General features: G+C 41.7%; 1 protein-coding gene across 3 annotated transcripts in view; it reads left to right on the top strand.

The window, feature by feature from the left end:
* LOC113649714 (raftlin) overlaps window positions 1-27,231 on the top strand; it is an 84,099-nt gene that overhangs the window by 19,227 nt on the left and 37,641 nt on the right. For all 3 annotated transcript variants that reach the window (XM_047808487.1, XM_027157637.2, XM_027157636.2), the window contains exon 3: window positions 19,696-19,873. In XM_047808487.1, the coding sequence (XP_047664443.1) occupies window positions 19,696-19,873 (178 nt within the window). The remainder of the gene's footprint in view (window positions 1-19,695; window positions 19,874-27,231) is intronic.

Here is a 27,231-nt window from a genome sequence, read left to right as displayed (position 1 = left end):
TGTATATGAAGTTTCAATATTCACAATATTCACACAATTAAATTTCTATGACTTGCACTATTACTACATCGGGCATCGAGGCAGGATACACCCTGGACGGAGTGCCAACACATCGCAGGGCACACACACACTCTCATTCACTCACACACTCACACACTACGGACAATTTTCCAGAGATGCCAATCAACCTACCATGCATGTCTTTGGACCGGGGGAGGAAACCGGAGTACCCGGAGGAAACCGCCGAGGCACGGGGAGAACATGCAAACTCCACACACACAAGGCGGAGGCGGGAATCGAACCCCCAACCCTGGAGGTGTGAGGCGAACATGCTAACCACTAAGCCACCGTGCCCCCCTTGATGAATGGAATAATCCAAAAGACAAAGAAAAAAAAATATTACTGGCTCGTTGTCAAAGAAACCAGAGCGATCCATCTAACCTCTGGGTTGAAACGACATCATCGCTGTAGTCGTATCTTTTAGAACGAGCGATGTTTAAAGAGAATGCTAGTATTTATCCACGGCTCGAGCCCAAAATAATTTAAGTTGAATAACACAGCATTGTAAATGTGAAAAACTGGTTAGCACAAAGACACGGAGGACCGGAGACTCCTTACAGACTCAACCACAGTTCAGACGCTTAATCATTACCAACATCACGCTCCTATATATAAATCTAATAAAACCCCAGGGTTCCACACGGCTGGTGTGTTTTACAGTATGTAACCCGCCCGCCGCCGTCCTTCAGCCTCTCGCGTAAGTCATCTTGGCGTGATCGGAGAGCGCGACAGCGTATTTATATGCAAAGATGCCTAATAACGCGAGAAAGTAATACGCCGTCTGAAACGGCAACATGACCGACGGTGCGACAAAAAAAAAACACATGAGAACGGATTTATTTTGATTTTGCATTGCTAAGCGACCACTTAAAAGCTTCTCCTGATTAGCATTTTGATTTATTTTTGTTTTGTAGAATGCAATTTTGAAATACTGATCAACAGATCAGGCTCAATCCAGAAAATAAAAGTATGCAAGGTTGTTGTTTTATGTACTAGATTAGATTAACGGATGCTGGAATACAGCATCTGCATACACACACACACACACATGCATTTACATCACCCGGTGAAAACTCAGATATAAAAGGACCCTGCATGAGACGCATTCAGGCGAGAATCTGACAGCCATTTGGTTCGCCGCATTGCTTTTCCCCATTTCGTCCTGAGCTGCATGGATGACTGCCATTGTCCTGATGAGTCCATTCCACTAAACAGAAGCAGCCTAGTGTTCTCAGACCTCAGCACATTTTTTTTTTTTTTTTTTAGAAAATATTGTCTGTGCATCGCATTACCTGCAGTCGGGGTGTGTAGTTTGACCTTTTTTCTGGCTGGAAAGCTATTATTAGCCGATTCTTTTACACTTTACCGATAAAAAAAATGTTTCAAAAATGACTGAATCATATCTACACCAGATCTAAGCAAATCCCTGAATCCTGAAACGCCGTTAAATGTCATTTCTAATCAATCAGCAAAGCCATGTGCCTAAAGCTTAAGATTAGCCAAAATGAAAGATTAGCTAATGTATCAGATTAGCATAATGTTAAAAAAAAACAGTTCTATTTTTACGATTATGAAAAAAAAAAATAAACATCCAGCATTCGTCAATCTTTTTAAAAACTTTTCTTCGTCGGCTTTTACTGGTACCGGAGTGCTAAAGAGTAATGCAGCGGTGCTTTAGTATTTACATTGTCAAGCTCTAATTCCTCCTGATCAGTAAACTCTGCATTAAAAGCTTTAACTATAATGCTAATATGATATTACTGTCGTCTGTGACGTCTCTTAGAAGTCGTAGATTGCTAACTCGCTCAGGGCAACTGCATCGTCTTGCGTCTAGCGTTTGTACCATCTTGATTTCAGGGGTTTTTATCAAAGCCTGATTGTAATATAGACTTATTTTTTTCGATTCGTTCTCATGTAACTGCGCTAGAAATTCTACCGTGAATCCGAGCGACGGGCTGCCGCTAGCTTCTCGTGGAAATAACCGTAATAAGGGAAATATTTCCTGGACATGTTTTTTTGGCTAGGCTAGTCTCATTGCCAGCCAGATCTTTTCAATATACCCAGAATCTAGATTGGATCGATTATAGGAGCTGTGTCTGGTGCAGCACATGATTGCACGAGGGCAGGGATGATGTTTTGATTGAATCCTGCTAATAACGTTACACATGGCTGTAAATCACATGGCACATACTGTCACTTTTCCCCAGTTCAAGCTCCATCTTGTAAATAGATTTGTTTACTGACTGTTCAGGTCGACTTGAACGATGGCACCGCGAGACGACTGTCAGCTTCCTGAGAGGTTTGCTATGAGATATTAAACCAGCCCCCGATTTTTCTTACACATGTCAGAAGAGCTGAGCGTGCGCACTATGACAGCTCCTGTCAACAGGAAACGCAGATCTGTGCACAGTTCCTTCCTCCCCGCACCCACAGTGTCAAAGCTCAGTTCGCCCAACTGTGCTATCAAGAGGAAATTCTCTACCTCCTTCCTGTGTCTGGGGTACTTTTTTTTTCTCTCTCAGCTCTCTCTCTGTTCTGGCTCTGCGCTCGATGTGGCGTGCTAACACGGCTAAACGTTTCCCCCCTGTTTTTTCAGTGGGAGTTTGAATGGTTCTTCCTCTGATTAGATTTTCCTGGCAGGCGCTCACTGAGTCTGGTTTGGTTCACGTCGCCGCTCAGGGGTGTTTGCCTTCGGCTCTGGCTGTCATTACCGGCTCGTGTTTAACATCACAGTATCTGCTTTCGTCTCGGTGAGAAACAGAGAAACAGAAAACGATGATGGCTGAGATATCCCTGACGTCTCTCGTTGTCCTTTTCTCTTTATCCGTCGTGACACATTTGAATGTGTGTGAAAGCAGTCTCCAACATCTGGAAGACAAAACGAACAAAAGTCCAACTGGACTCTCTCTCTCTATCTATCTAAGTTCACTAAGCAACCAGTACCAATGATAATATTCTTTAATATTATGATTCATTCATTAATTTTCTACCGAAATTCTTGGGTCACGGGGAGCCTGTGCCTATCCCAGGCGTCATCGGGCATCGAGGCAGGATACACCCTGGACGGAGTGCCAACCGATCACAGGGCACACACACTCTCATTCACTCACACACTCACACACTACGGACAATTTTCCAGAGATGCCAATCAACTGCATGTCTTTGGACCAGGGGAGGAAACCGGAGTACCCGGAGGAAACCCCCGAGGCACGGGGAGAACATGCAAACTCCACACACACAAGGCGGAGGCGGGAATCGAACCCCCAACCCTGGAGGTGTGAGGCAAACGTGCTAACCACTAAGCCACCGTGTGTCCCCCTATATAATGATAATAATATTAAATGATAAAAATGATAATAATGATTTAATAACAAACAGCAACACTGACACTGGAGACTCCTTCCATAAATGCTAAATAAATGCATCCTCTGTATCCCCACACACCAAAAAAATGGAGTTTGCTCCTGATCGGTTGTGTCCGTGTTCAGTATAGAATGTCCTTGTTATGTCTTACTCCACAATAGTGGTTAATATAAAGCTCATATGAAAGTAAACAATCAGGACTTTGTAATGTTTCATAAGGATTCAAACTCATTTCTGGTCTCTGAGATGCCCCAAGTGCTTGTTCATTAGCAGCTCAAAATGTACTAACGTTATCTAACACACTGAGAGCCAACAGATTTCTGACTCATTTTAAATCAGACTCACAGCCAGAAATCCATTTGTTTGTTTCTGCGGAATAAAAACATCCCATAAGTCCGTTTCCAGAATTCCAGTGTCAAAAGGGTTAAACAGTAATATATTAGAACGTGGGGGAAGTCGTGGCCTAATGGTTATAGAGTTTGACTCCTAATCCTAACGTTAGGGGTTCGAGTCTCGGGCCGGCCACGACTGAGGTGCCCTTGAGCAAGGCACCGAACCCCCAACTGCTGCCACAGCATAAATGGCTGCCCACTGCTCTGGGTGTGTGTTCACGGTGTGTGTGTGTTCACTGCTGTGTGTGTGCACTTTGGATGGGTTAAACGCAGAGAACAAATTCCGAGTATGGGTCACCGTACTTCAGCCGTATGTCACGTCACTTTTTTTTTCTTTCTAATATAAACACCTTCTGACCAACAGGATTTCTGAGACTTTAGCGAAATGCGAACGAATTGTCGGTTTATCGTTTGCGGCTTGACGAACTGCTCTTCTGTTTGTTTCTGATCAGTTTGTGCAGCTCGAGTTTTGCAGCACTGCATCACTGTCAGCTCCTTTAACAGCTTTGTAGTTGGATTCATTTCTGCCTCACTTGTAAATCATTTTGGATGAAAGTGTCTGCCAAGTGAATAAAATGCGAATACGAATGTAAATGAGAGGCTCTGGTGTGGTTCCAGCTGGGAAGACTGTCCCACACACATATACACACACACACACACACACACACACACACGCACAAATGTACAGTACAGACCCCGATACATTGCACTCTAGGGGCTTACTTTAACTGTTCATTTCCAACTTCAACATGCTTTATTAGAAAATCTTCTCCAAAAAAAACGGTTTACGTAAAGCATCTAATGACAAGTATCATTTACACGTCCCTTATTTCAGCTCAGATATCATCACAGACTTGATCATTTTCCATCTTTGCAGCCTGCGTGACAATAAAAAGGATGGGCTGCTTGCTGCGCATCCACCCTCATTTGATCACTTATTGTGCATTCAACACTGATTTCATGTTACAACATGAAATACTGACAAATTACCCAGTCGGATCGAAGCGGTCTCGCTCAGTCGGGGATCCTGAAACGTGAAAACTGATCCAAGCAGGAAGCGAAACCCATTAAAAACTGGTTAAAATGCTATTTTGTATCGTGATGAATGAAACAAAAGCAGGCATCACAGCTATGAAAGAAACGCATGATGTCTCCACGCCACTAACTTTCGGACACGCGAGGGTTTCCATGGAATCCGTCTCTGCGCTGGGATCGCGGAGCTGTTTCCATGACGATCAGCCACCTGTTGTTCTGGGGCTTTCGCACGTCTGTCAGGAGACTAGCGGCGATCGGGAATCTCATGTTACATCAGGCCTTTTCTTTGTTTGATCCACTGAGACTAAGTTCTGTGTGGTTACAGATTCTACGTGTGGCACGTATTTATTCGCCTTATTCCATCCTTTTGTACATGCGAGAAAAAGTTAGATGCGTGAATTCATTAATACATCAGTAATTAGAGTCATATCTGCCTTTTTCTGGAAAAAAAAAATTTGTCAGACCAAATGTTACCCTTTTCAGACATCTAATCTATCATCGCATAAAATGCCATGGTGCCACTTGACCTTTTATTCACATCTGAGAAAAGATTCGGAGTGACTCATCCGCCATTATAGACCACAATTTATCACGAAAGTATGAACTCTAATAGCTTTTTCATCTCTCATTTTCATTTCACTTGATTTTTCTAACAGCATCACAATACAGAACCTTAAAGGCCATCCAGGACCTGATCTAGGAATCTGACACATTTTGTATCTGCAAAAAAATATTTGCAGTCCAACCGGCCATTTCTCCGAAGTCCACATTCATGACTGATGACTGATGACAAAGTCAGTCAGCTACTTCTCGTACTACCCGAGAATACGCTGTTCTGAATCTGGTGGATTAGACCCACCATCCAGCAGGACTTGTTTCTATCCAGCACCCAGGTAGTGCCATGAACTTCCCCTGTCAGCTAAGGTAAGGTAAGGTAAGGTAAGGTAAGCATTTATTGTCCCCAGTAGGGAAATTTGTCTTGGGCCATCACCCATGCTGCAATCGTACAGTACACACATTAAACAGATAAAGTTCACAAGATATTGAATACATAAAATAGCAACTATGTCCTTCCTTTATTTTACTTCACCGACACAGGGATAAAAGAGTTAAATCTATTTAATCTGCAGCGAGGAACTCTGAATCTCCTGCCAGAAGGCAACAACTCATACTCCATATTCAAAACATGGGAAAAAATCACAGACGATCCTCTCAGTGTGTCTTACAGTGACATGTTCGTACATAGTTGGCAATGGCGTCAATTCTTCCACTTCCTATAATTTTCCAAGCAGTACGTATCATTCGTATCAGCTTTGATCTCGATTGCACAGATAGATTCCCAAACCATACTGTGATATGGTATCTGATTAAACTCTCAATTACTGCCTGGTAAAAGATTACCATAAATGAAGGGCTGGTAAAAGATTACCATAAATGAAGGGCTCTTGAGTGGTTCTCGATCGTTAGTTTGAATACTCGGTGATGCCACAGCCTTCCAAATTTCCTGGAGGGATTCGCTGTCTTCTGGAAATCACCGTGATGCTCGCGAAAGATCTTTTCTTCCGAGTGTGGTGGTTTAAAAACATTGTATTTGGCTTCACCAAAGTTGGTAGCTATTGTATCATGGTGGAGAACTTGCTAGACAGTTCGAATTGGCTAAATAATATGGATACATTTTAAAGAAAATGGATGAAAATCCAATGATTAAATCCTGAAAACTCCACATGTACTGTATTGTTTTCGGTCTCTTTATTAACATCTTGTGCTTGATAGCATTCTTAAACCCTGACCAATTTATATTAGCATGAGGATGTTTTTAAAGGAGACTCCCCACACTGGACCCTGGAGCAAGACCCATAAACTGCTCGGCTGTTCAAATTAGGTTTAGCCATATAAATCGCTATAGATACGATATAACAAGTAAAAGTCACAGCAAAGACCTCGATAACATGGGAATAGATAAGTAAAGAATTCTGCCTTGACTTTCACAGGCATTCTGAAAAAAAAAAAAGTCTAGCATTTGTCCTGCTCTTTCATGCACTGACTTATAGCTGGCGGATTGCTGATTTGTTATTAATCAGGCATTGGATTGGATGTGGATCATTCGTTCCCTTTGGGTAAAAGCAAGTCTAAAAAAAAACCCCAAAAGCATGAACACAGTTCTCTCCCATGCTTCCTGGTTGCAATTACACCGAGTGTGTGAACCCTTCTCTGACTGTTTAAACAACAAAGGAATGCTGGTGTTGGACAGAGAGTTCTTTTTACTGAGCACACGTCCGTAAAAACATGACCGCAGGATTTCAGGAAAAGGAAATACCATGTTAGGTAACGGAAGTTAACGTGGAATTTAACTAATGGGAAATCAAATACTCTAAAATATATCACTTTTTAAAAAGCAATTATATTCAACTAACTCAACCGATGAACTATGCGGTGACTAATGCTGTTTATGTGCTGAAGCTACAAGGCTGTAAGAATGTAATTAATACAGTGTACTTCACCTTGGAGCTTCTATACTTTCTCCTGTTGCGGATTGTCCTACACAGATAGGTCAAAAATGTTCTATCCCCCCCCCCCCGATACTCACTTGGCTTCTACAGAAAAGCTCACTTAAGCCCTATTCGGACGGGATTAGTTTTACATGGGGACGTGGGGTAATGCAATTTTACCTCAGGACGTCTGTAATATTAATTGGCCAATTCGCACTGGACAAGACATCTCAGTAAAACTAGCAGAAGTGGGAGGGGTAACTCGCTTTACGCACCACAGTAACCTCCTTGTCGTCATGTGCGTATGACGTCGCTTCCTGTTATCACGTGCGCAAACAGACAACATGGCGCCTCCATGCTTGCAAAATGCGCCAAAAACTACTTTTAAACAATTTTACCGTACATATTTACAGCGGGTCTATTCGGACGGGATTAGTATTACCTGAGGTAATTTTTCCAGACCTTTTTACAGAAGGTAAAAGTCGCCGTAATCTTTACTGACATTGTCCGTAATGATTACCGAGATGGCGCATTCGGACAGGACTAAAATCACCGAGAAGCTCTGGTAATAATTACTTTACCCCCACGTCCCCACGTAGAACAGGTCCCGTCCGAATAGTGCTTTAGATACTCAGGCTAGGGGGCGGAGCTATTGTGCAAAAGAAAGTGATTGCGGATGTGAAGTGGGTGTGGTTTCATGCTGATTTTCACTTTTAACCTTCGCAGTAATGAACACGATCAGTAGTTAACTCTCCTGCTAGCAAAACACACAGTAAAACACGGTTCATTTTACATCTTTCCTCAAGGCATCAAACGCATCGTGTGTTTCTCGTAATTTTTTTAAGCGTTCGTTTTGTTTCTATTAACACGCTAATAAAATTAGCCTGACATTCGTTACTACATTGCGTATGATAGCTGTTACTACCCGTTTCCCAGGCGACCGAAAACATGGCTTTTTTTACTTGTAATGAATTCATCATTTGTCCATCCCTGCTTCAGCTCACTAGTCCAGAACCTGGGCTTCAGAGCTTCCCGTGCCCTCTTCACTACATCTCTTCATTATGTTGATGCAACAATTATGACCAGTGACAGCACATATTTTACGCTCATGTGAAACAAATGTGCACTGTTATGAGCAAGAAGAACAATTCGCACGTCAAAAAAGTCTGTAATCAGGACGCGTCAAAGTGATGCCTGCGAACTCCAGGGGCGTAAAATAAGCCATGGGACAAAAGCACAGCGACAGCCAGCCATTTTCATCTACGGAGGAAGAAACGATGCTGATGAACAAGGCTGCCTATTTAAGCAAGCTTGTCTTTCAAAAGGCGTCTCCAAGCAACAGGGCTAAAACCCGGCGTCCGCCATATCCTGTCGAGCAAATACGCTGTTGAATTCCACAGAGTGGCTATTAATAGAGTTTTTTTACCTGCAAAACAAATCACTTGTGCTGCTCTCCATTAGGCTCTGAGGCTTTCTTGTCACTAGAGGATTCAGTTCTGGGAAATACTGGCACTCAGGATTAACTCTCGCCGTGCACTGATTCACAATGAACGTTCAAACCACTAATTTTTTTTCTCTAGTTAAACTTTTGGCACTGTGGCCACATCACTATATACGAATCACTTTCTTAGTGAACTTCTTCATCTTCCACCAAATCGTGTATTTATATCAGACAAGTTAAAACTGATGACTCGAAAACCAGTTGTGGTTTATATATAATGCAAAATAATTCTGTTAAAAAGATCATAGCTCTGTTGACCGCTTGGCTTAGCGGTTCACACCTCCAGGGTTGGGGGTTCGCTTCCCGCCTCCGCCTTGTGTGTGTGTAGTTTACATGTTCTCCCCGTGCCTAGGGTTTTTCCTCCTGGTACTCCGGTTTCCTCCACCGGTCCAAAGACATGCATGGTAGGTTGATTGGCAACAATATGATAAGTTAGCATGATCTAGTGAGTGTTAGCATTTCGGTGTTAGCTAAGCATTATTCTTGCTAATATATAACACGGTAATGTTACAGGACATACTTATGATTATATATCCCTAAAAAGAATTATAAATCATAGTGATAAAGTTAGACAACTTTTAGAAAATTTGTTGGTAGGTCAGTTGATCTTGTTGGATGTCGAACAAAAGAAACAATAAAAACTCTGATTAATATGTTGCTATTACATACTTTACAGCTACTAACTTTTCCAACGAATTCGAGACTCGTGAGAAGTTTCAGAATTTATAAATATCGAAGACTGAGAGTGTTGGGAAATTTAAGAGCGGACGCTTGCCAGTGAATCCAATAAGATCTGCAGCAGCATGAAAACTTATTCGAGAAGAATTAAGTAAAGCCTTAACGTTCCACCAACACTCAGACTGATTGGGGCTCTGGGGCACAGAAACTCCTTCTTGTTCTATCCATCTTCATGGGAAAGTTGGCGTGTAGTGTAGAGAGGCCATAAACGAAAAGGAAGAGGAAACTCAAGTAGCGGAGAAGTGAAGGAGCCCAGGGAGGTGACACACAGGCAGAGAAGCAGAGGATTGTGGGGAGGTTAGTGAGGTGCGCTATAGCTGGGGGGCTTGAGCTTAAAATTTTCCATTTTCCACTGAAGGCACGTCACACAAAGCTAGCTACGGCCCAAAAACTGACTTCAGAAGCTTAACGCTATCACCTATCTAGATTTATTGATTCAGCAGAAAGCTTTATCCAAGAAAGTTACTGGTGAGGTTGAGTTAATAGCAAGTAAAGAGTTCAGCTCTGGTCCAGTAAAACTGAAAGTGAACTGTTTACAGGTTTTTTGTGGAGTTTTTTACACCAAATACCAATAAGTAGTTTTATCTTTATCAGCGAACAGTTGCTAACATTACCAAGATAGACTTCATGTTAAAACTAGAATAAATTTCCTGGCTACATAAATGCGCATAGACATTGAAACCTTTATCAGCATCACTATCCAATGTCACCCAGATGAAGGCTTGCTTTTGAGCCCGGTTCCTCTCAGGGTTTAGGATTTTATAGATTTCTATAAAGCTGTTTGTGATAGTGTCGATGGTTAAAAGTGCCATATAAATAAATCTGAATAAAATTGAATTAGTATTAATCTATCTGAGGCATCACAGAACATGTTATTCAGCAGTGTTTATATTTCCCTGGTTGTTTTTGGTTTACTACACACGCTCTTTCTTACTATCCTTAGCGAGCTGATTGTAAACGAAGCGCATTAGCTAGCTAGCTCGTGATGATTTGAGCTTGAGTTGAATAGTGTTGCAGAGAATCGTCAAGATCAACATATTGGGTTTTTCCTTCAATTAGGGTAACATGTGGATGTTTTTTTCTCCATGATGCCACTTGTAGGAAGATTATGTAGTTCCTTCTGTCGGACCTGCTGTCGGTCCTCCTGTACTGTAGTTCCTCCTGGATTTCCTTCTTATTTTCACAGCACAGTTTGCAAGATAGTTTTTGGGAAATAACTTCTCTTTGGATGTCAGCCATATACAGCAGGAGAGCAATCTTGCCTTACTCATGCCATTCTACTTGAAAATACATTAAAGCAAATGTGTTATATTCATATGAAACCCAACCATCACAAAAATGATGGCGTCTTTATGAGCACCCATTAGCCATTTGCTTTATTTCACAGCGCATTTCAAAATATCCACGACCTCGCTCAAAAATTATTCAAAAGTCGCACGGCAGGTAAGAGGTCCTGTATTAATAACAGCATGGCTAAACATTTATTTAAAAGGAAAGAACAGTCGTTAAAGCTGGGATGGGTTGAGAGTTCAAACCCAAGGAGAATAGAACACGTCTTCCTTTCTAAATACTAAAATTAATCAAAGGTTCTAGCTAGCGCCCACACTTGTTCCGCTGAGGGAACACTTTAAGGCTCTGTGTGAAAAGAAAAGAATTGGATCTAAATAATCCTTGAGTAATCATAGAGGAACCTTATTTTCTTCATGATAGATGTAGACAGTTTTCAATTTTCAAATCTCTCTCACTATCTATACAGGTTAGATATTGAACCCGACGTCGCTGTCAGCGTTCATTATGAAAAAAACAGAGAAGTGGCACTTTTCTGGGACAGCGGGGTAATGCAAGAGGCATTGAGAGGAAAGAAAAGCAGTTGAAGAATACTTACAAGACACGTCTAGGCGGGAATCCACTCAGCCCTTATGAAGATTTTGAGAAAAAGCTCCTAATAAGAAGGCTAGCCTTAAGAATTAGCATCAAGCTTTACGAGAGATCAAGCGAACAGTGAGCGAACTATAAACGACAAGCAATACAGGGTGGTCTGAGATGTATGAGCTGTAGACTGTATGGAGTAACAGCAAGATGGGGTGTGGGATGTGGTAACCTATTGGTTATCGGAAGGTTGTGAGTTCAATTCCTGCATCCACCAAGCTGCCACTGCTTGGCCCCTGAGCAAGGCCCTTAACCCTCAATTGCTGTTGTATAAAAATGAGATTTAAAAAAATGTAAGAGTCTGGATAAGGGTGTCTGCTAAATGATGTAAATGTAAGATGGTGCTGATTTCATGGAAAATTTACGAGACTTCTCCATTCTTTTCCAAGATTCTCCATTCTGATTGATCAGAAAGTGTTGATTTGTTTTCGATTTTATAACAACAGCCCCGACAAAAGTGCAGCTTCGAATCATGTGGTTACATATAATAAGGCATTTTAATAAGGCATTTTTCGCCTCACACCTCCAGGGTTGGGGGTCCGATTCCCGCCTCCGCCTTGTCTGTGTGGAGTTTGCATGTTCTCCCCGTGCCTCGGGGGTTTCCTATGGGTACTCCGGTTTCCTCCCCCGGTCCAAAGACATGCATGGTAGGTTTATTGGCATCTCTTTGGAAATTGTCTGTAGTGTGTGAGTGTGTGAGTGAATGAGAGTGTGTGTGTGCCCTGTGATAGGTTGGCACTCCGTCCAGGGTGTATCCTGCCTCGAAGATATTTAAAGAAAAGATATGAGAAAGATACCTCCAAATCAGGTGGTAGGTTACTACAGTACACAAGAGCATCCTGAGCAAAACTGTTATTATATGTAAACTAGAGCTCCACTGCCTGGTGACAGCTAACATGATGTAATGTGAATAAACAGACCCAACATCCGGTCCAGGAGAAGACTGTCCAGCATTAATCATCTTTTTTCAGCTTGAACAGTATCAGCCTGATTGCAATCCTGATTACGCCATTAGTTCCGCAATGACATCTGGATCCAGCGCTAATTCCCTACAGAACTTGAACGAGTCTGATAGCACCGATAGTTCACGCCATGCCCAGCGAATAAACACTTGATACGGTGTAATTACTCCAGAAAGTGTCATGTTTTTGTGTGTTAACTGGTGATGAGACAAAAGAGGCCCTGTTTTTTTCCAATCACCAGGTGTACACACAGAGCGGCAATAAAGTAGCTTCTCATTTCTTTGAATGCATCCAATCAGAAGGCATACATTGAAATCATCTTTCGATGTCGGCTACGCACTTTTGCAGCAGGTCGTTGGGATTGTACAATTAAAGGGACAAAAAAAGCATGTGGACAGACTTGATTATGGAAAATAGACAAAGAGATAAGAGGATCGACAGCATAAACCACAGAACGGTAGAAAGCCGGCAGAATTGGTCAGGGAATTCGTTTGAGTATCCGAGTCATAGAGGCTTTCGGTTAGGATGGAGCAGCCCTCGTTCTAGGTGGCATAAAGCGTTTTAATGGAATTCTTGCTTTTTAAGTGCTCGTGATTAAATACCGTACGTTTCTGTGTTATTTTTATTCTTTGTCCCTCTGTGCTTTCGACATATGAAAAAAGGGCTCTGGCTAAAATGGCCGACTTAATGAGTATAATGCATTTCAGTGAAGTGACATTCCTTTAGAATGAGGACATGTTTCTCCACCCATTGCCTAAAGCTGTACTCATAAAGATCATCATACAGTATCACTGAGTACATTAAACACCAAAGAGTACAAAAATACCATGTGAAGGGGTATGGGTTCAACCAGAGCAGTAGTTCCAACCCTTTAAAAATGTATAAGACTTATTCTGATTTACTTTATCTCACTGTCCTTGTCATTTTAAACATTGAAAGAGAGCAATGCTTTGATTGAATGAATATTAAACCGGTTCCTGCTAGTCTATTGAAGCTTGCTCTTGGACATTTTTAAATGTGTATCAACTCGTCCTTGGACACATTTTGCATTTTTTTCCGTGGGGGTGGGGTTGGGGGGGTTTAAGGATTAAGAAGAGATAAAAATTCTATGCCAAACTTCAACTTTTCAAAATAATATTAATCAATGTCAGAGAAGTCAAATCTTTCAGGCGTACAAATTCCGTGTGATGAATATGTGGCATTGTGGGTTTCTTTAAGTCTTGGGCTTGGGTATTCTTTCTGCTTAGGCCTTCACCACCACTCGAAAGGTCCTTCCTTTATTTTTCCATTCAGACTCAGCACTGGGAGAGCCAATAAATGCCATTGTGCTTGCAGCAAGACTCCCTGCAGTGCAGACTGAATTAAAGTGGGAATTACCCCAGAGCAGCTAGGACCCTTGGAGAAAATAAAGCTCCTCTGATCCCTGACCATGGTCAGGAAATAGCTCTGAAAATCAGCCACTTAGATGGACTGCTATTAGTTCTTTTGGACCAAAATCTATACACAAGGGTGAACTGAGCTCTAAAGAAACAGAGTAGAAACCTAACGCAAGGCACCATGGCCCCAGAAGGCTGCTCTTACAGAGGGTTATTAGTGAGGTAATTAACGTGTGCAGTGGTGCCCCAGGGCTCATATGCCCAGAATGAGCAATGACTACTAATGACAAGAACTTGCTGTACACACAAAGTACTACCAGAGTACTGATGTACTGATAACACCATTACTGTATCATTAAGGCCTATTTTATAACCAGCTCCCATACATCACGTCGACTTTATTTGTCCTCATGTACAGTATTTACACAGATCTGAGATTTGAATTCAGAGCAATTTATGAGTGAAATATTTAATCCAGGCATATATTTGTTTAATAGTTAGAAGTTTTTTCCAGTTGGTCCCCAGAGACAGAGATATAACAACCTGGTTATTTCAAATTGATCAAAGATTAAAGAAACCAGTCCCTAAAGTTGCCAAAGATGTAAGCAACTGATTTTATAAATGACTAAAAAACTGATCCCCAAACTGTCCAAAGACTTAAGCAACAGATTCCCAAAATTAACACAGACTTAAGCAACTGACCTGCAAATTGACCATAGGCTTGGCCAGCTGACCTGCACATTGACTAAAGACTTACTTTAAGCCAATGATTCCAAATTGACCAAACTTTTAACCAGTTGAAATCCTAAACTGACCAGAGTTAATTGCCATGTTATCTCTGGAAAATTGTCAGTAGTGTGTGTTTGCCATCCAGGGTGTATCCTGTCTCGATGCCCGACGATGCCTGAGATAGGCACAGGCTCCCCGTGACCCGAGAAGTTCGGATAAGCGGTAGAAAATGAATGAATGAATGAATGAATGAATGAATGAATGAATGAATGAATAATTGCCATGTTTGTATTGTCAGAGGTTTGTAGGGCTTCTGCATCAGTAATCAAGTGCTCTTGATATAAGTTAATCAAAGAAGAATCTGTACCATTAAGTAAATCTGGTGGTGAAATCACCAGGAGCCTGAATGGGTGAATGACTTTGTGTAGCTAGGTGAAAATGAGCCCTCTGAGAGCACACACCAGGGATTTAAGCTTGATGCAAGTCGTTACAGAAGACCAGTGTATTGCACGTTTGGCTCAATGCCTTTCAAACCAGTCCTCAGAAACCCTGATTTTTTTCCCCCCATTTCCCAAAACCTACACCAAGCAATCATTGAAGACGAATACAGTACCTGACTCAAATGTGTTGGATCCCGAAAGAGAGCAAAAACATAGACCATCTGGTTTGTCCCGGAGGACTGATTTGAGAAACACTAGTTTAGACTGATTGAAGACCAGATGTGCCACTGGATATTCCATCTCATCATATTTTTACACATTGTAACATAATTCCAATGTGACTTGTTCGCCTGTGCTGAATCTGTTATTGCCAGCCATAATCTGTTATTGCCAGCCATAAAATTAATCATAAAGACCATCTCACCACTTTTACCTTCCACAGGTGGCAGATACTCACTGGTAATAAAATGCCTTTGTGCTATAAAAATGAATTAATAGTGTAGTTGCGAGTACAGTTAAGCAGGTTAAGCAAGTGTCTCTTCTTCTTGTGTTACACACTCACTCCCAATCTCCGCCTTTATATCCCCCAGCCTCGGTCATATCATAATTACTTATTCAAGCCGTGAATATAAGAACCCTGGGGAGTTTGATTTGGGACCAGGGTTAAGAGTGTGCACACAAGGATCAGACCAGATTACATACACAGGCTAGCAATCAGACAGGTAGTTAAAGGAAGTTTGACAGAAACAAAATATTTATTAAAGTAAATTATAAGTAAAATTCTGCTAAAACTCCAGCAAAGGTTATGGGACTTACAGAATGAGGGAAACCGATATTTAGAAAATTAAGACTGAGGGGAAAAAAAGGGCCCAAGCTAGTTTTGTCCTTTTTGCCGCAAGCAATTTTCCGCTCCACTTCAATGCATAGCATGTAAAAGTAAATGAAGAAATAATTACATTTCTTATTAATAGTCTTCAGGGTATAGCTAGAAACTGCTGCTGTAATTTACTTTTTTCAGAGTTGTGTCTCTGGGCAAAGGTTATATCGGTCAGCGATATTTTCCTGTGCCAAGCAATTTGTAAGCTAATAAAATTTTATTAAGACCGAGCCTTAATTACGAAATCCAAATCAAATGTTTTTCTCCCCAAACAAAGTATTACGACAGGCATGACCTTATTGGCATTTATTGACTCATCTAAAATGTCACGGAGGAGTCTGTTGACTTGAAAACTGTCTTTATTCTGTTTGCTAATGGCCCAATTTACCCTTCCCAGTGGTGATTAGCATTATACGTTTAGTAAAAAGCCAGGCTAGCTGTTCTCACGTCAAAACAGAACATGAATCATGAGAATGGGCTGTAGTGTTTTGGTGGGAGCTCTCGCTGCGATTAAGGCCGACTAAAGCGAGTGCCCCATGGCTGTTTTCCCAACGGCATGTAATGAAAACCATTCCTTATTTATTCCTCCCAACGTGGGGGGTGCACGAGGTGCTAGAGCGGTGACTGTAAAGCGAGTTAATATCCACTGACTCCGGGAAGGGCAAACACAGCACGCTGCCTCTGGGGACTCTCAGTGTTGGCAAACCAAAAAGTCAAATCAAATCAAACAGAATGGAATTAATTACACTAAAGCGAGAAAGATTTTCCAGTGCATATGTGATTGTGCTCCGTTCCCTCCATTTTATCTGGTGGGCATCATATTTTTTTCATGGACAGCAGAGAGTTGATTGAGAAATCCAGTATTATTTTGAGATGGCCAGTAATTTGCCTGAAGGGAACTCTTTCACTTCCAATTTGCTGGAATCAGCTCTCCCCCCCCCCCTTCCGTTTCCTCTCTTTCCTTTGCACTCTTTTATACGCCTCACTTCATACTTTATTGCATAGGAGATCACTGGAAGAGAAAATGGATTTGAAATTGATGTACCGAGCAAAAGGGACATTTCTGTGATATGATTACCTGTTATCTTAGTTTTTTTGCCGTCATCACATATATAGAGCTCGGACAAAGTATGGGACGGCTGGGGGAAAGTTTACCCTTGACCTTATGGTCTCTATTCGGATGGAGATGACCAGAGAACTTTGGATTTCCTGTATTTGTTGACCAGCCGGTTTGAACTCGATGGTTGTTAGCCATGAAGTCTCCCAATAGCAGTTGAAGCAATTAGCAGTAATCAGTTTTTATAAAAAGGTTAAGACTTCTGTGAGGGGCTAGGCTAACAAGATTTAAAGGCTAACAAGGTTAAAGCTTTTCCCATGGCACAGAATATAACTTGAATGGGGTGGTAGTAAAGTCTTTCCATGATAATTTGCCTAATGCAAGTCCAAATGGTATAAATGGGCTACTGTAGCAGGGCTAAGTCACTCTGTTCTTTCAAAGAGTATAAAACATAATTTATAATATTTTTTGTCACTTATTAGTTGCTGTTAACAAAGGCCTGAAAATGTATTATTTTGGCCCTTTGTGGAACCAATCACTTCAGCTTCACCAGCAGTCACAAGACTAAACAAGAATTGAGGCTGGTGCTGATTTCTTTCAAACCCAGACTGTAGAGTCATACAGTGGCATCCAGGGGCATTGACTGTAGGGCATTGTCGTGCTGGAACAGCACCTGGGACTCTTAGGCCCTGTTCACACTGCAGGTAAAAGTGGCCCAAATACGCCCAAAAAATTTTTTGGGGTCAAGTGACCAGGTCAGAATTCTTCAGGAGTAGTGTGAACACTCAGATCTGGGCCACTTCCATATGTGGTCCTGAATCAGACCCAAATCTGATTTTTTCCAATGTGGCCTCAGTGTGAACAACCAATGCGGATTTGATGTGACTTTTACATCAATCTACATCGACATTCATCACAATTATGCGCCGGGCATAGACTTTTTTGCTTAACACACACGTTACCAGTCACGTTTGTGTCACGTTTTCACCGGCGCAAAAAAAAAAAAGTTTTCGCAAACCTTTTTTTGCGTCGGCGAAAACGTGACACAAACGTTACCGGTAACACGTGTGTGTTAAGAGTGTTATATAAAGTGGTTACTTGAACCAACTCATAATGTTTGCATTGAATACATCACAATACTTCCTCCATAACCTCGCCAACTTTTTAGTGCAACGGCGTGCTGCGTGTGACGTCATTGTTATTGTTCGTTTGAGCATGCGGGTCAGTTTGAAACCGCAAACAGTTCACTCTGGTATCTGATATAGGTCACATTTTAAAAGGTAATGTGAAAAAATCAGATCTGAGCAAAATATCCGAATTGGGCATTAAGACTTGCAATGTGAACGTGGCCTTAGTTCCTATGAAGGAAAATTATGTGCTTTCACCTTTGGGGAGAAACCACTCATGGGTGGTATGGTCAGGTGTCCAAAACACATTGTAGTATATTAGATTGTAGCCATACATCTAATATCAGCGAAACTCATCTCTTGGAAAAGCCTCACCCCAGCCAGCTGTTCGGACTGTAAAATGCCACCATTTTTGGAACGGCGCCCTGAAACCAATGGATTTGACAAAGACTTGGCCCTTTGCATCTTTCATTCTTTCTGTCTCTGACTCTCTCTATGTTTGTCTATGTCATTAGCATATGCCTGTCTTTGATTATGCTCTTTGACGGGCTTCGTGTATATGTTGTTACACAGCTGGGTGGCTCTGACACTTTCTGTCTGCTGTCTTCTCATGGCTTGTCTCTTTCGCTTTAGACTGAGATGAGGGGGGAAAAAAAACACAAGACAGGGAGCTAGTCTCTTGTCTCCCCAACATCCCTTTCACAATATCAGGTCAGTCTATCAAACCTACCTCATTAATGCCAGAAGAGGGTGCGTGATTGGCCTCGTCTGCCCTGCCGAGACGCTTTCAATGCCCTAGTTTAAAAGGCTTCCACCTCACGTTGAGCTAAACAATCATGTTTAATTGGATTTCCATCCAAACCCATTAAATTATAGCAACGGTTAGAAAGCCACCAGCATGCCTCTAATAACTAAAACAACTGCTATTTTTTCCTGTCGCATCGAGCATGAACAATGCAGCTCAAGCTTCACAGTAAAAATGAAAATAGCTGTAGTTAGAGTTTCCTGATTACAGTTTGAAAAAAAAAATAAAAACAGTTATACTTCTCACTATGAAAATGCATCAATAATTCATAAATAATTCAACAGCTACACTTCCAAGTATAAAAATGTATGCCTATATTTAGACACCATCCAAACTGGTTCAACTTAAAGGACATAAAGCATTTTTTTTATTTTTATAGTAAATAGTGCTGATTCATGGCTTGAAAAGCATGACCACAACCCAATTTATCACACTGATGACAAATTAATTTATTTCCAAACCATTCAAAGGGGTTTTATGCAAGAATGATGGTGTTGGTGAAAATCCATTTGGTGGAAAATATTTGAGTTTGTGTAAATTTAGGTATAAAACTACCATTTAATGAGAATCTTAATTGGAAACATTGACTATTGAACACTGAACATCACTTCAGTTTATTTACCCAAGCATTACTGATTTTCTGACTTTAAATAGTCCAAGAGAGGTAAGTAGTCTCTGAACTGAAATGCAGCCAATTAGACTTCAGCGTTCATCCATTTTGTGGGATACAGCAGCAATTCTATCAGTCTTAGCTCTCATGAGCACTCAGAGTAAAGTTGTCTCACCTTTGTCTTTCTCTCTGTGTCCTCTGGAAGATGTGACGTCGACCCTGTGCTTGTCCTCGGTACGGGAGCTGCCATCTCAGCTGCAGGACCTTTACCAGCAAGGCTTTGTCCTTATCGCTGTCCATCCCTTCGTCCACCCGTGTGGCCCGGAGCTTGCAAGCATCCAGCGACAACTTTATCGAGCGGTGCTCAGCAAAGTACCCGAAAGGTAGGCAAAACAACAAGTAGAACTCCTTGAAAGCTAGACAGCATCTGTCTACCAAACTGATCAAAGAATATCCAGAGAAAGTACTTGTAACCAAACGGTAGGCGTTCCCCATTAAATTGCCTGGTTCTTTCTGCAGAAAAGAGGATGGGTGAGTGGGAAAGAAGTTTCTTCAATTTGCAATATGTTTGGATGAGGGGTTTAGTGGTGGGGGGTGGGGTTAAAACGCTGAAATAAGCATGTTTATAATTCTGATTCACTGAAAAAATGGCGAGAAAGTCAGGGAAAGAATTCAGCAGGCTCTTAAAAAGGTAGCCAAACCTCAATGGTAACCAATCTGCCAGATATTTATCCAGCCCTCAGTGTTGGAAAGGGTTCTAAAAAGCAAAACTCCGCTCTTAACAGTGTCATCAGAATTCTGCAGAAAGTTATTTTAAAATTATAACACTTTTCTATTAGAGCTACTGCCTCCAGTTCATGGTACATGGCAGCATCAGTGATGAATTGTGATAGAGAGAGTGTGTGAATGTTGAAGTGCAGGTCTCTAATCCTCTGGCAAGCAGCAGTCACCACTCAAAGTCACATCCACCCCCTGCTCCTAGCCCTGCTGGCTGCAGCCTGGAGTCCCTGTGTGGTGTGTGTGTGTGTGTGTGGTGTATGTGTGTCCAGAAGTGGAGTGTATCCAGCTAGACAGGCACAGTGAAAGTCAAGCCACTGGCCTGAACTCCCACACAGCTGTCAGTAGCGAAGCAAAGCCAGCACTTTCACCGTGTTAGTGTGTAAGTTTGTGTGTCACACACAAGGGTATTATTATGTTTCTATTTGCGTTAGGGTTTTTGCTTTAGTAATAGAGCATTAATGGATGTTGTCGATGTTGGACATCCATAACCAGCTACAGGGACAAGCCTCTAAAATTTTATTATTTGTTAAAAAACTAATCAATCATTTTACCATAAAAATATCACTGTTGGTGAAAATACAACACCAGCTCATGCTTTCTGCTCCTCTTTCCTCTGCCTGCTGTAGCTACAGTATAATGTCCATTTTCATATAATCCATATAATGCGTTCAGGCATGATCATTTTTAGTGCTTAGAAGGCAGACCAGTTTTAAAGAGATGCCCAGAAGGTTACAAGTTCCACAGCGGTTCCTGAAAGACAATCAGTGCTTACAAAAGTGGTCATAAAAGTGTATACAAGGCAATCAGTGGTCACAAACAACCAAGAGGAAAACAAACAACAGACACCCACTCCTCACCAAACTACCAGAAAGGTTGCCAGAACTCACATAATTACCCCAAAAAGCAGAAGTCATAGCCAAAACGTCTAACAGTATGCGCACATGACAGAAGTTTTAACCCGCAGGCTGTGTAACCAAACCACCAGAAAAAATCTCCATTGAACTACCCAAAGGGCAGACGGTTAATGTTCCTACAATGTTCCTATCAATCTGAAGTCAATTTGTGTGTGTGTGTGTGTGTGTGTGTGTGTGTGTGTGTGTGTGTGTGTGTGTGTGTGTGTGTGAGAGAGAGAGAGAGAGAGAGAGAGAGAGAGAGAGAGAGAGAGAGAGAGAGAGAGAGATGGAGAAAGGGCAACACATCAGGTTTCAGGAGCTCAAGAGCTTGTCTTGATCTCCGAGAATAGACAGTGGTTCCCCCGAGAAGAGGTGGAGAGGCGCCTATGCTTAAGCTTCGGTCTATGTTTTACAGCCTCTTTGTCTCTCTCATTCTGTCTGTCTCTATCTCTCCCATTAAAGTCTGTTTTATTGCTTTCATTGTTGTTATTTACGCTACTGCTAAAGCAATTCTAAGGCAGGCTCAACTATTAGTCACGCAAAGAAAAAAATTCCAATAACACTAGTATTAATAAAAAGACCATTAGATATACAGTGTGACTGACACGCCTTCACTGTGAGATCAATACTGGTGGCCTGTAGGCCTGTCAGTCTCAGCAATGGAGGCGTGGCCTTGGTTCTTCTGCCAGTCTCACTTAAGGAAGTGTGGCCTCATGACACATTCACACCATGTAGGATTCCAAAGGACAAGAAAACCTCCTGCTATTCTAGTGAGCATGGCTTCTGTGCTACTGTCAATCACACCGAAGGAGGTGTGGCCTTTATGTCTATCAGTCCCACCGAAGGAGGTGTGGCCTTTATGTCTATCAGTCCCACCGAAGGAGGTGTGGCCTTTATGTCTATCAGTCCCACCGAAGGAGGTGTGGCCTTTATGTCTATCAGTCCCACCGAAGGAGGTGCAGCCTTTATGGCTGTCAGTCATGATGAAGGAGGTGTGGACTTTATGGCTGTCAGTCATGATGAAGGAGGTGTGGCCTTTATGGCTGTCAGTCATGATGAAGGAGGTGTGGCCTTTATGGCTGTCAGTCACAGTAAAGGAGATAGACTTTATGTCTATTGGTGCAAGTGATAGAAGTAGAGCCTATGAAATATTTTGTCACATTGAAGGAGGTTCCTTTTCCTGTCAGATTCAGTTCCTCTGAAGGAGGTGTGGCCTTTATGGCTGTCAGTGAACCTGAAGGAGGTGTGGCCTTTATGGCTGTCAGTCACCCTGAAGGAGGTGTGGCCTTTATGGCTGTCAGTCACACTGAAGGAGGTGTGGCCTTTATGGCTGTCAGTGAACCTGAAGGAGGTGTGGCCTTTATGGCTGTCAGTCACCCTGAAGGAGGTGTGGCCTTTATGGCTGTCAGTCACCCTGAAGGAGGTGTGGCCTTTATGGCTGTCAGTCACACTGAAGGAGGTGTGGCCTTTATGGCTGCTTTGTACTGTAGTACTGTTTCTCATGGTTACAGAGATATTTTAGTTGTATATCTCAGAACTTTACAGTTATGTTTTCCTTTCCCTCTGGCCAGCTTGGATCTTTTTTTTTAATGTCTGTCCTTTCTGATGCTCAAAGTGAAAAACATATCTCATTCTTTCTGAAAATTTCTCTGATTTTAAGAGCTCGGGAAGGGTCCGAGCTGCATATTCCTGAGACGCCTGGGATGAATCAGGCATGTGTACATGAAAGAATCCGTCTGATAAGTTAATATGTGTGACGCTACTCTTCATGCTCATTTTTCCCCTTAAGGGGTGTCTTTCCTTTGAGCAAGAGCAGTGGGTATGCTTTATAGATTTCGTTTATTAATCGATATTCTGGTGACCATCACACTCATTTAACTTCAATGCAGAAGCACACACATGTTCACTCCTCTCAAGCCTTGACACCTGAAACACATGTGTGCTTTCATGCATGAAAAATGTGCAGTAGACGGGTGACAGGAGAGATGCATCCAGATACAGAGGGAGGGCGGGAAAGAGTCAGAGAGAGAGAAAGAGAGGGGTTTGGAGATGTTGGAGTTTAAATGTGCATGTCTGAGTAAGAGAGGAGGGGAAAATAGAGAACAGGGAGGGTGAGGGGTTTGTCATCCTTTGATTGTTTGTGGCCAAGCTGTCCTGTTTATCGCCAGTATCCGTCACCGTGGAGACAGTCGCTCGCATCAGCAGCAGCCGTAGGGGAAAAATCTGCAAGGAAAAAAAAACAGAGGAGACGTGAAATACAGCACATCATTGCTCATGTTCTTTAAATGACATTGAGAGAGGAAGGACCAGAAAAGATGAAAATGTTCATCACCTTGCAGTATCTAGATATTTATACCACTGAGGAAGAGAAGAGAAGAGAAGAGAAGAGAAGAGAAGAGAAGAGAAGAGAAGAGAAGAGAAGAGAAGAGAAACCAAAGATACACCAAAGAGAGAGCAGGGTAAAAGTAACGAAGCAAGAAAGTGTAAGATAATAAGAGGAAAAGAAACAAAAATACTTATACGCATGATGCTCATCAGTTATTAGTAATAAATAAGAAAAGGAAATGTACATGGAAGAAAAGGAAAGAAGAGAGGGAGAAGCACAAATACAGAGAGGAAGAAAAATAAAGTCTAGGAAACGAGAAGATAGCTATAATAAAATTAAGTAATGAAAAGTAATTTAAAGATAAAAGAATATAAAAAATGAGATAAGAGAAGAAGAAGAAACGATTAAAAAAAAAAAAGGAAACCGGAAAGAAGAAAATGAAAAACTGTTGAGAAACGAAAAGAAAGTTTGGGGAATAATTGGGGCAAAAAACAAGAAATAACAGGACAGCCTGTTAGCGTGTTAGCGCCGCTAGCTGCATGTGAGATGTTTAGCATTCAGAACATGTGTGTGGCTCAAGTCCAGTTCTCCCTGTGTCTGTTAGCTTCACCGCTAAACCACTGTGCACTACAGTTGGTTCCTGCTGCCTACACACACCAGCGCTAATCCATCAGCCCACCTGTCTCACAACCTACAGGCAGGTAAACAACATGGCCACCTTGACAGTATCATTAATGTTTCAAACATCATAGGCTGGACATTAGTCAGGACATAATGGATAGCTGAGCAAGAGAGAGAGAGAGGGAGAGAGAGAGAGAGAGAGAGAGAGAGAGAGAGAGAGAGAGAGAGAGAGAGAGAGAGAGTGGCTGCTGCCTTTTCTAATTCCAAATGTCAACCATCTGAGGTCTTGGGGTCCCTTTTTTTATACGCTGTTCCACTTCAGTGGGGAATGCTGGATAATTTATTCAAGATCATTGGGAAATTGTAGTGCACTGCGCTCTGGGAGAGGTGCGACGGGGGATCCCATTAAGGGCGATCTGCTCGCAGAATATTATTCATGGTTGGGCAAATAGGCAGTGCTACATAATTAATGCACTGATGAAAGATTGTGAAACACACATTCAGTGGATTCAAAGTGACAGTGTTGTCATGGCAATGCGGTCACACACACACACACACACACACACACACACACACACACACATACACACGCGTACAACAGGATGTTGCTGTGGGACCTGGAAACATCGCCTCTGGTGTCTATCTGATATTATCACTAAAAGTACTGTAGGGAACACACACACACACACACACACACACACACACACACACACACACACACACACAGATACACACTTGAATCATCCATAGACTGACTTTTGCCAACGGTGCGATTCAGCTGCGATTATCAGTGAAAACAGAATCAAAAACAAGTCAACATCTGTGCTGCCTACCAACTAGCTCCCTTACAGGCGATTATGTCCTCGAGCCGGAACAAATCATACATTAAAGGTTTAGATTAAAGGTACAGTCAGCAATTTTCTAGCAACACTCCATTTCCGAAGAAATAAACCCCGCCCCTTTACCAAAGCCACACCTCCTAACAAGCACTGGGCTGGAGGCATATCTTTCTGTATTATCAGCTGAGATTAGAGATAGAGATGCTGTGATTGTATCTTTATTAGCGATGTTTGTTAAAATATAAACACATTAATCAAGCAACAAGTTTCTAAACAGGGTAAATAACTCACTGAAAAAAATCATAAAGTATTAAGAATTCATCGTTCCTCCTATTCACTTTCTTGTTAGTGAGCTTGGCATATCTTTGTCTTCTAAACACCAGCAAGAAAGTAAATTATTGCTCACTCACGTAGCTTTTTGGGGGTCCCGCAGGACCCCAGATCTCCTGTGGTGATCCATAGCATTATAAAAGCTAGGGTTTTACCAACACTCACCTCCATATATTATCTGAATCTGACAGAACATCAGGTGGAAAATCACTGAGCGCACCTTTAATGTTGTTATTATTAAGTTCCTATATGTTGTTAAGTTAAGTTACTATTTATCTCTAACAATTGACCCTAATGAGCAAATCGGAAGTAACGTGAGGAAAAACTCCCTGAGATGATATGAGGAGGAAACCTTGAGAGGAACCAGACTTACAAGGGAACCTCATTGTCATTTAGGTGACACTGGACAGGAAATAAAGTAAATGTAAATAATGTCCTTTCTACTCCAACCAAGAGCTCCTGAAGAACTAACAGGTGAAGAACTTTTTATTCTGAGTTCACCACAGACCCAACACTAATTACTTCCCGCCGAAGTCTTCAAATGGTCACTCATGGTCCAGTTCCGTTTCATGAAGATTTTGGAGCTTTAGTGAGAAGAGACCAACCCTGTGAGGATCCTGAGGCATCTAGAGAAGCTGACGGTCTCCGGGGCGGCCCCATCCACGGCAATCCCATGAGTCACTGACTGTCTATCCAGATCGGTCCCCAGCATTTGTTCCCTTTACATACAACATAATGCATGATTTACTTTCTCTCCTGTCAAGCTGATGTAATTTTACACAGACATCATGCAGTCTGTTGACATCAAATTACCGATAAAACAAAATACTTTTTTTTAAATAAATGCTAAAATATTGGCTTGGTATTGATTTTAAAGTATGCATTTATTCATATCAGAACGTTACACACCAAGTTTCAGTTAACCTGTAAAAATCTTCTGTGTGTTTGAGGCTTCTTTAGACCAATAAAATGAAAGCAATGCTTCGTTTGATTAAATCTAATAGAAGCTGTAGTGTTGTAGAAGCTGGACCGTTGCTTTATATAGTCTACTAGCTGCTACAAACTGCATGACAAAAGTTAAAAATATTGTAAACTAAAGGTATATTTATGATTATTATCATCTTTTTGCTAATAAACTAGCTTGACCGGTTGTAGTGACTCATAAAGGAAAGTCCTTTGGTGTATATTAGCTGTGAAATATAGCATTTATCTGCTCTACATTGTTAAAGCTAGTCAAGCTACTAGCCATGCTAATGGATGATAGCATATTTTTCACTAGCCACCTACCTAAGCTAAGCTGTTACTTGTGTGGTTTAACACTAAAAGCTTAAAATATAAAAAGTAGACTCTGTGAGACTTGTACTGCAACTTTTGACTAAATTTTTTTTTTTTACACGTATCTTCCGGATACCATCCCATAATGCGGCTCATCCGTATTAATTAAAGTCAGACGCAAAAAAGTCCTGAACTGAATAACTGCTTTATAAAACAAAAAAATGAGGTTTTTAACAGCACATCAAATAAAAGAAATAAAACTATTAGACACAAAGCTGCTTAAAGGGGAAGGTGAATTGCTAATCTGAGCTAGCATAAGCTAATAAAAGCTAGTTAGCTGATTAGCACTGCACAAATCAGACTGTCCAGTATCAGATTTCATTGTTAGTCATGTTCTGATTATTAGAGGAAATGTGGTTTGGGACAGGATTTCTCTGAGACAGGATATTTGAGTTTGAAAGTGTGTGTGTGTGTGTGTGTGTGTGTGTGTGTGTGTGTGTGTGTGTGTGTGTGTGTGTGTGTGTGTGGAGGCAGGAGTAGGTTTGAGCGTGTGTCAAGGGACTCACATGGCGACATCAGGGAATCTGTATGTAGGCAGCAGATGGCTGTTGTCGTCAGGAGGCGCAAATGCGTGTGTGTGTGTGTGTGTGTGTGTGTGTGTGTGTGTGTGTGTGTGT

The sequence above is a fragment of the Tachysurus fulvidraco genome, chromosome 25, assembly GCF_022655615.1.
Source record: "Tachysurus fulvidraco isolate hzauxx_2018 chromosome 25, HZAU_PFXX_2.0, whole genome shotgun sequence".
NCBI lineage: Eukaryota > Metazoa > Chordata > Actinopteri > Siluriformes > Bagridae > Tachysurus > Tachysurus fulvidraco.
The sequence above is the reverse complement of the archived record's forward strand: the minus strand, read 5'-3'. Positions and strand labels throughout refer to the sequence as shown.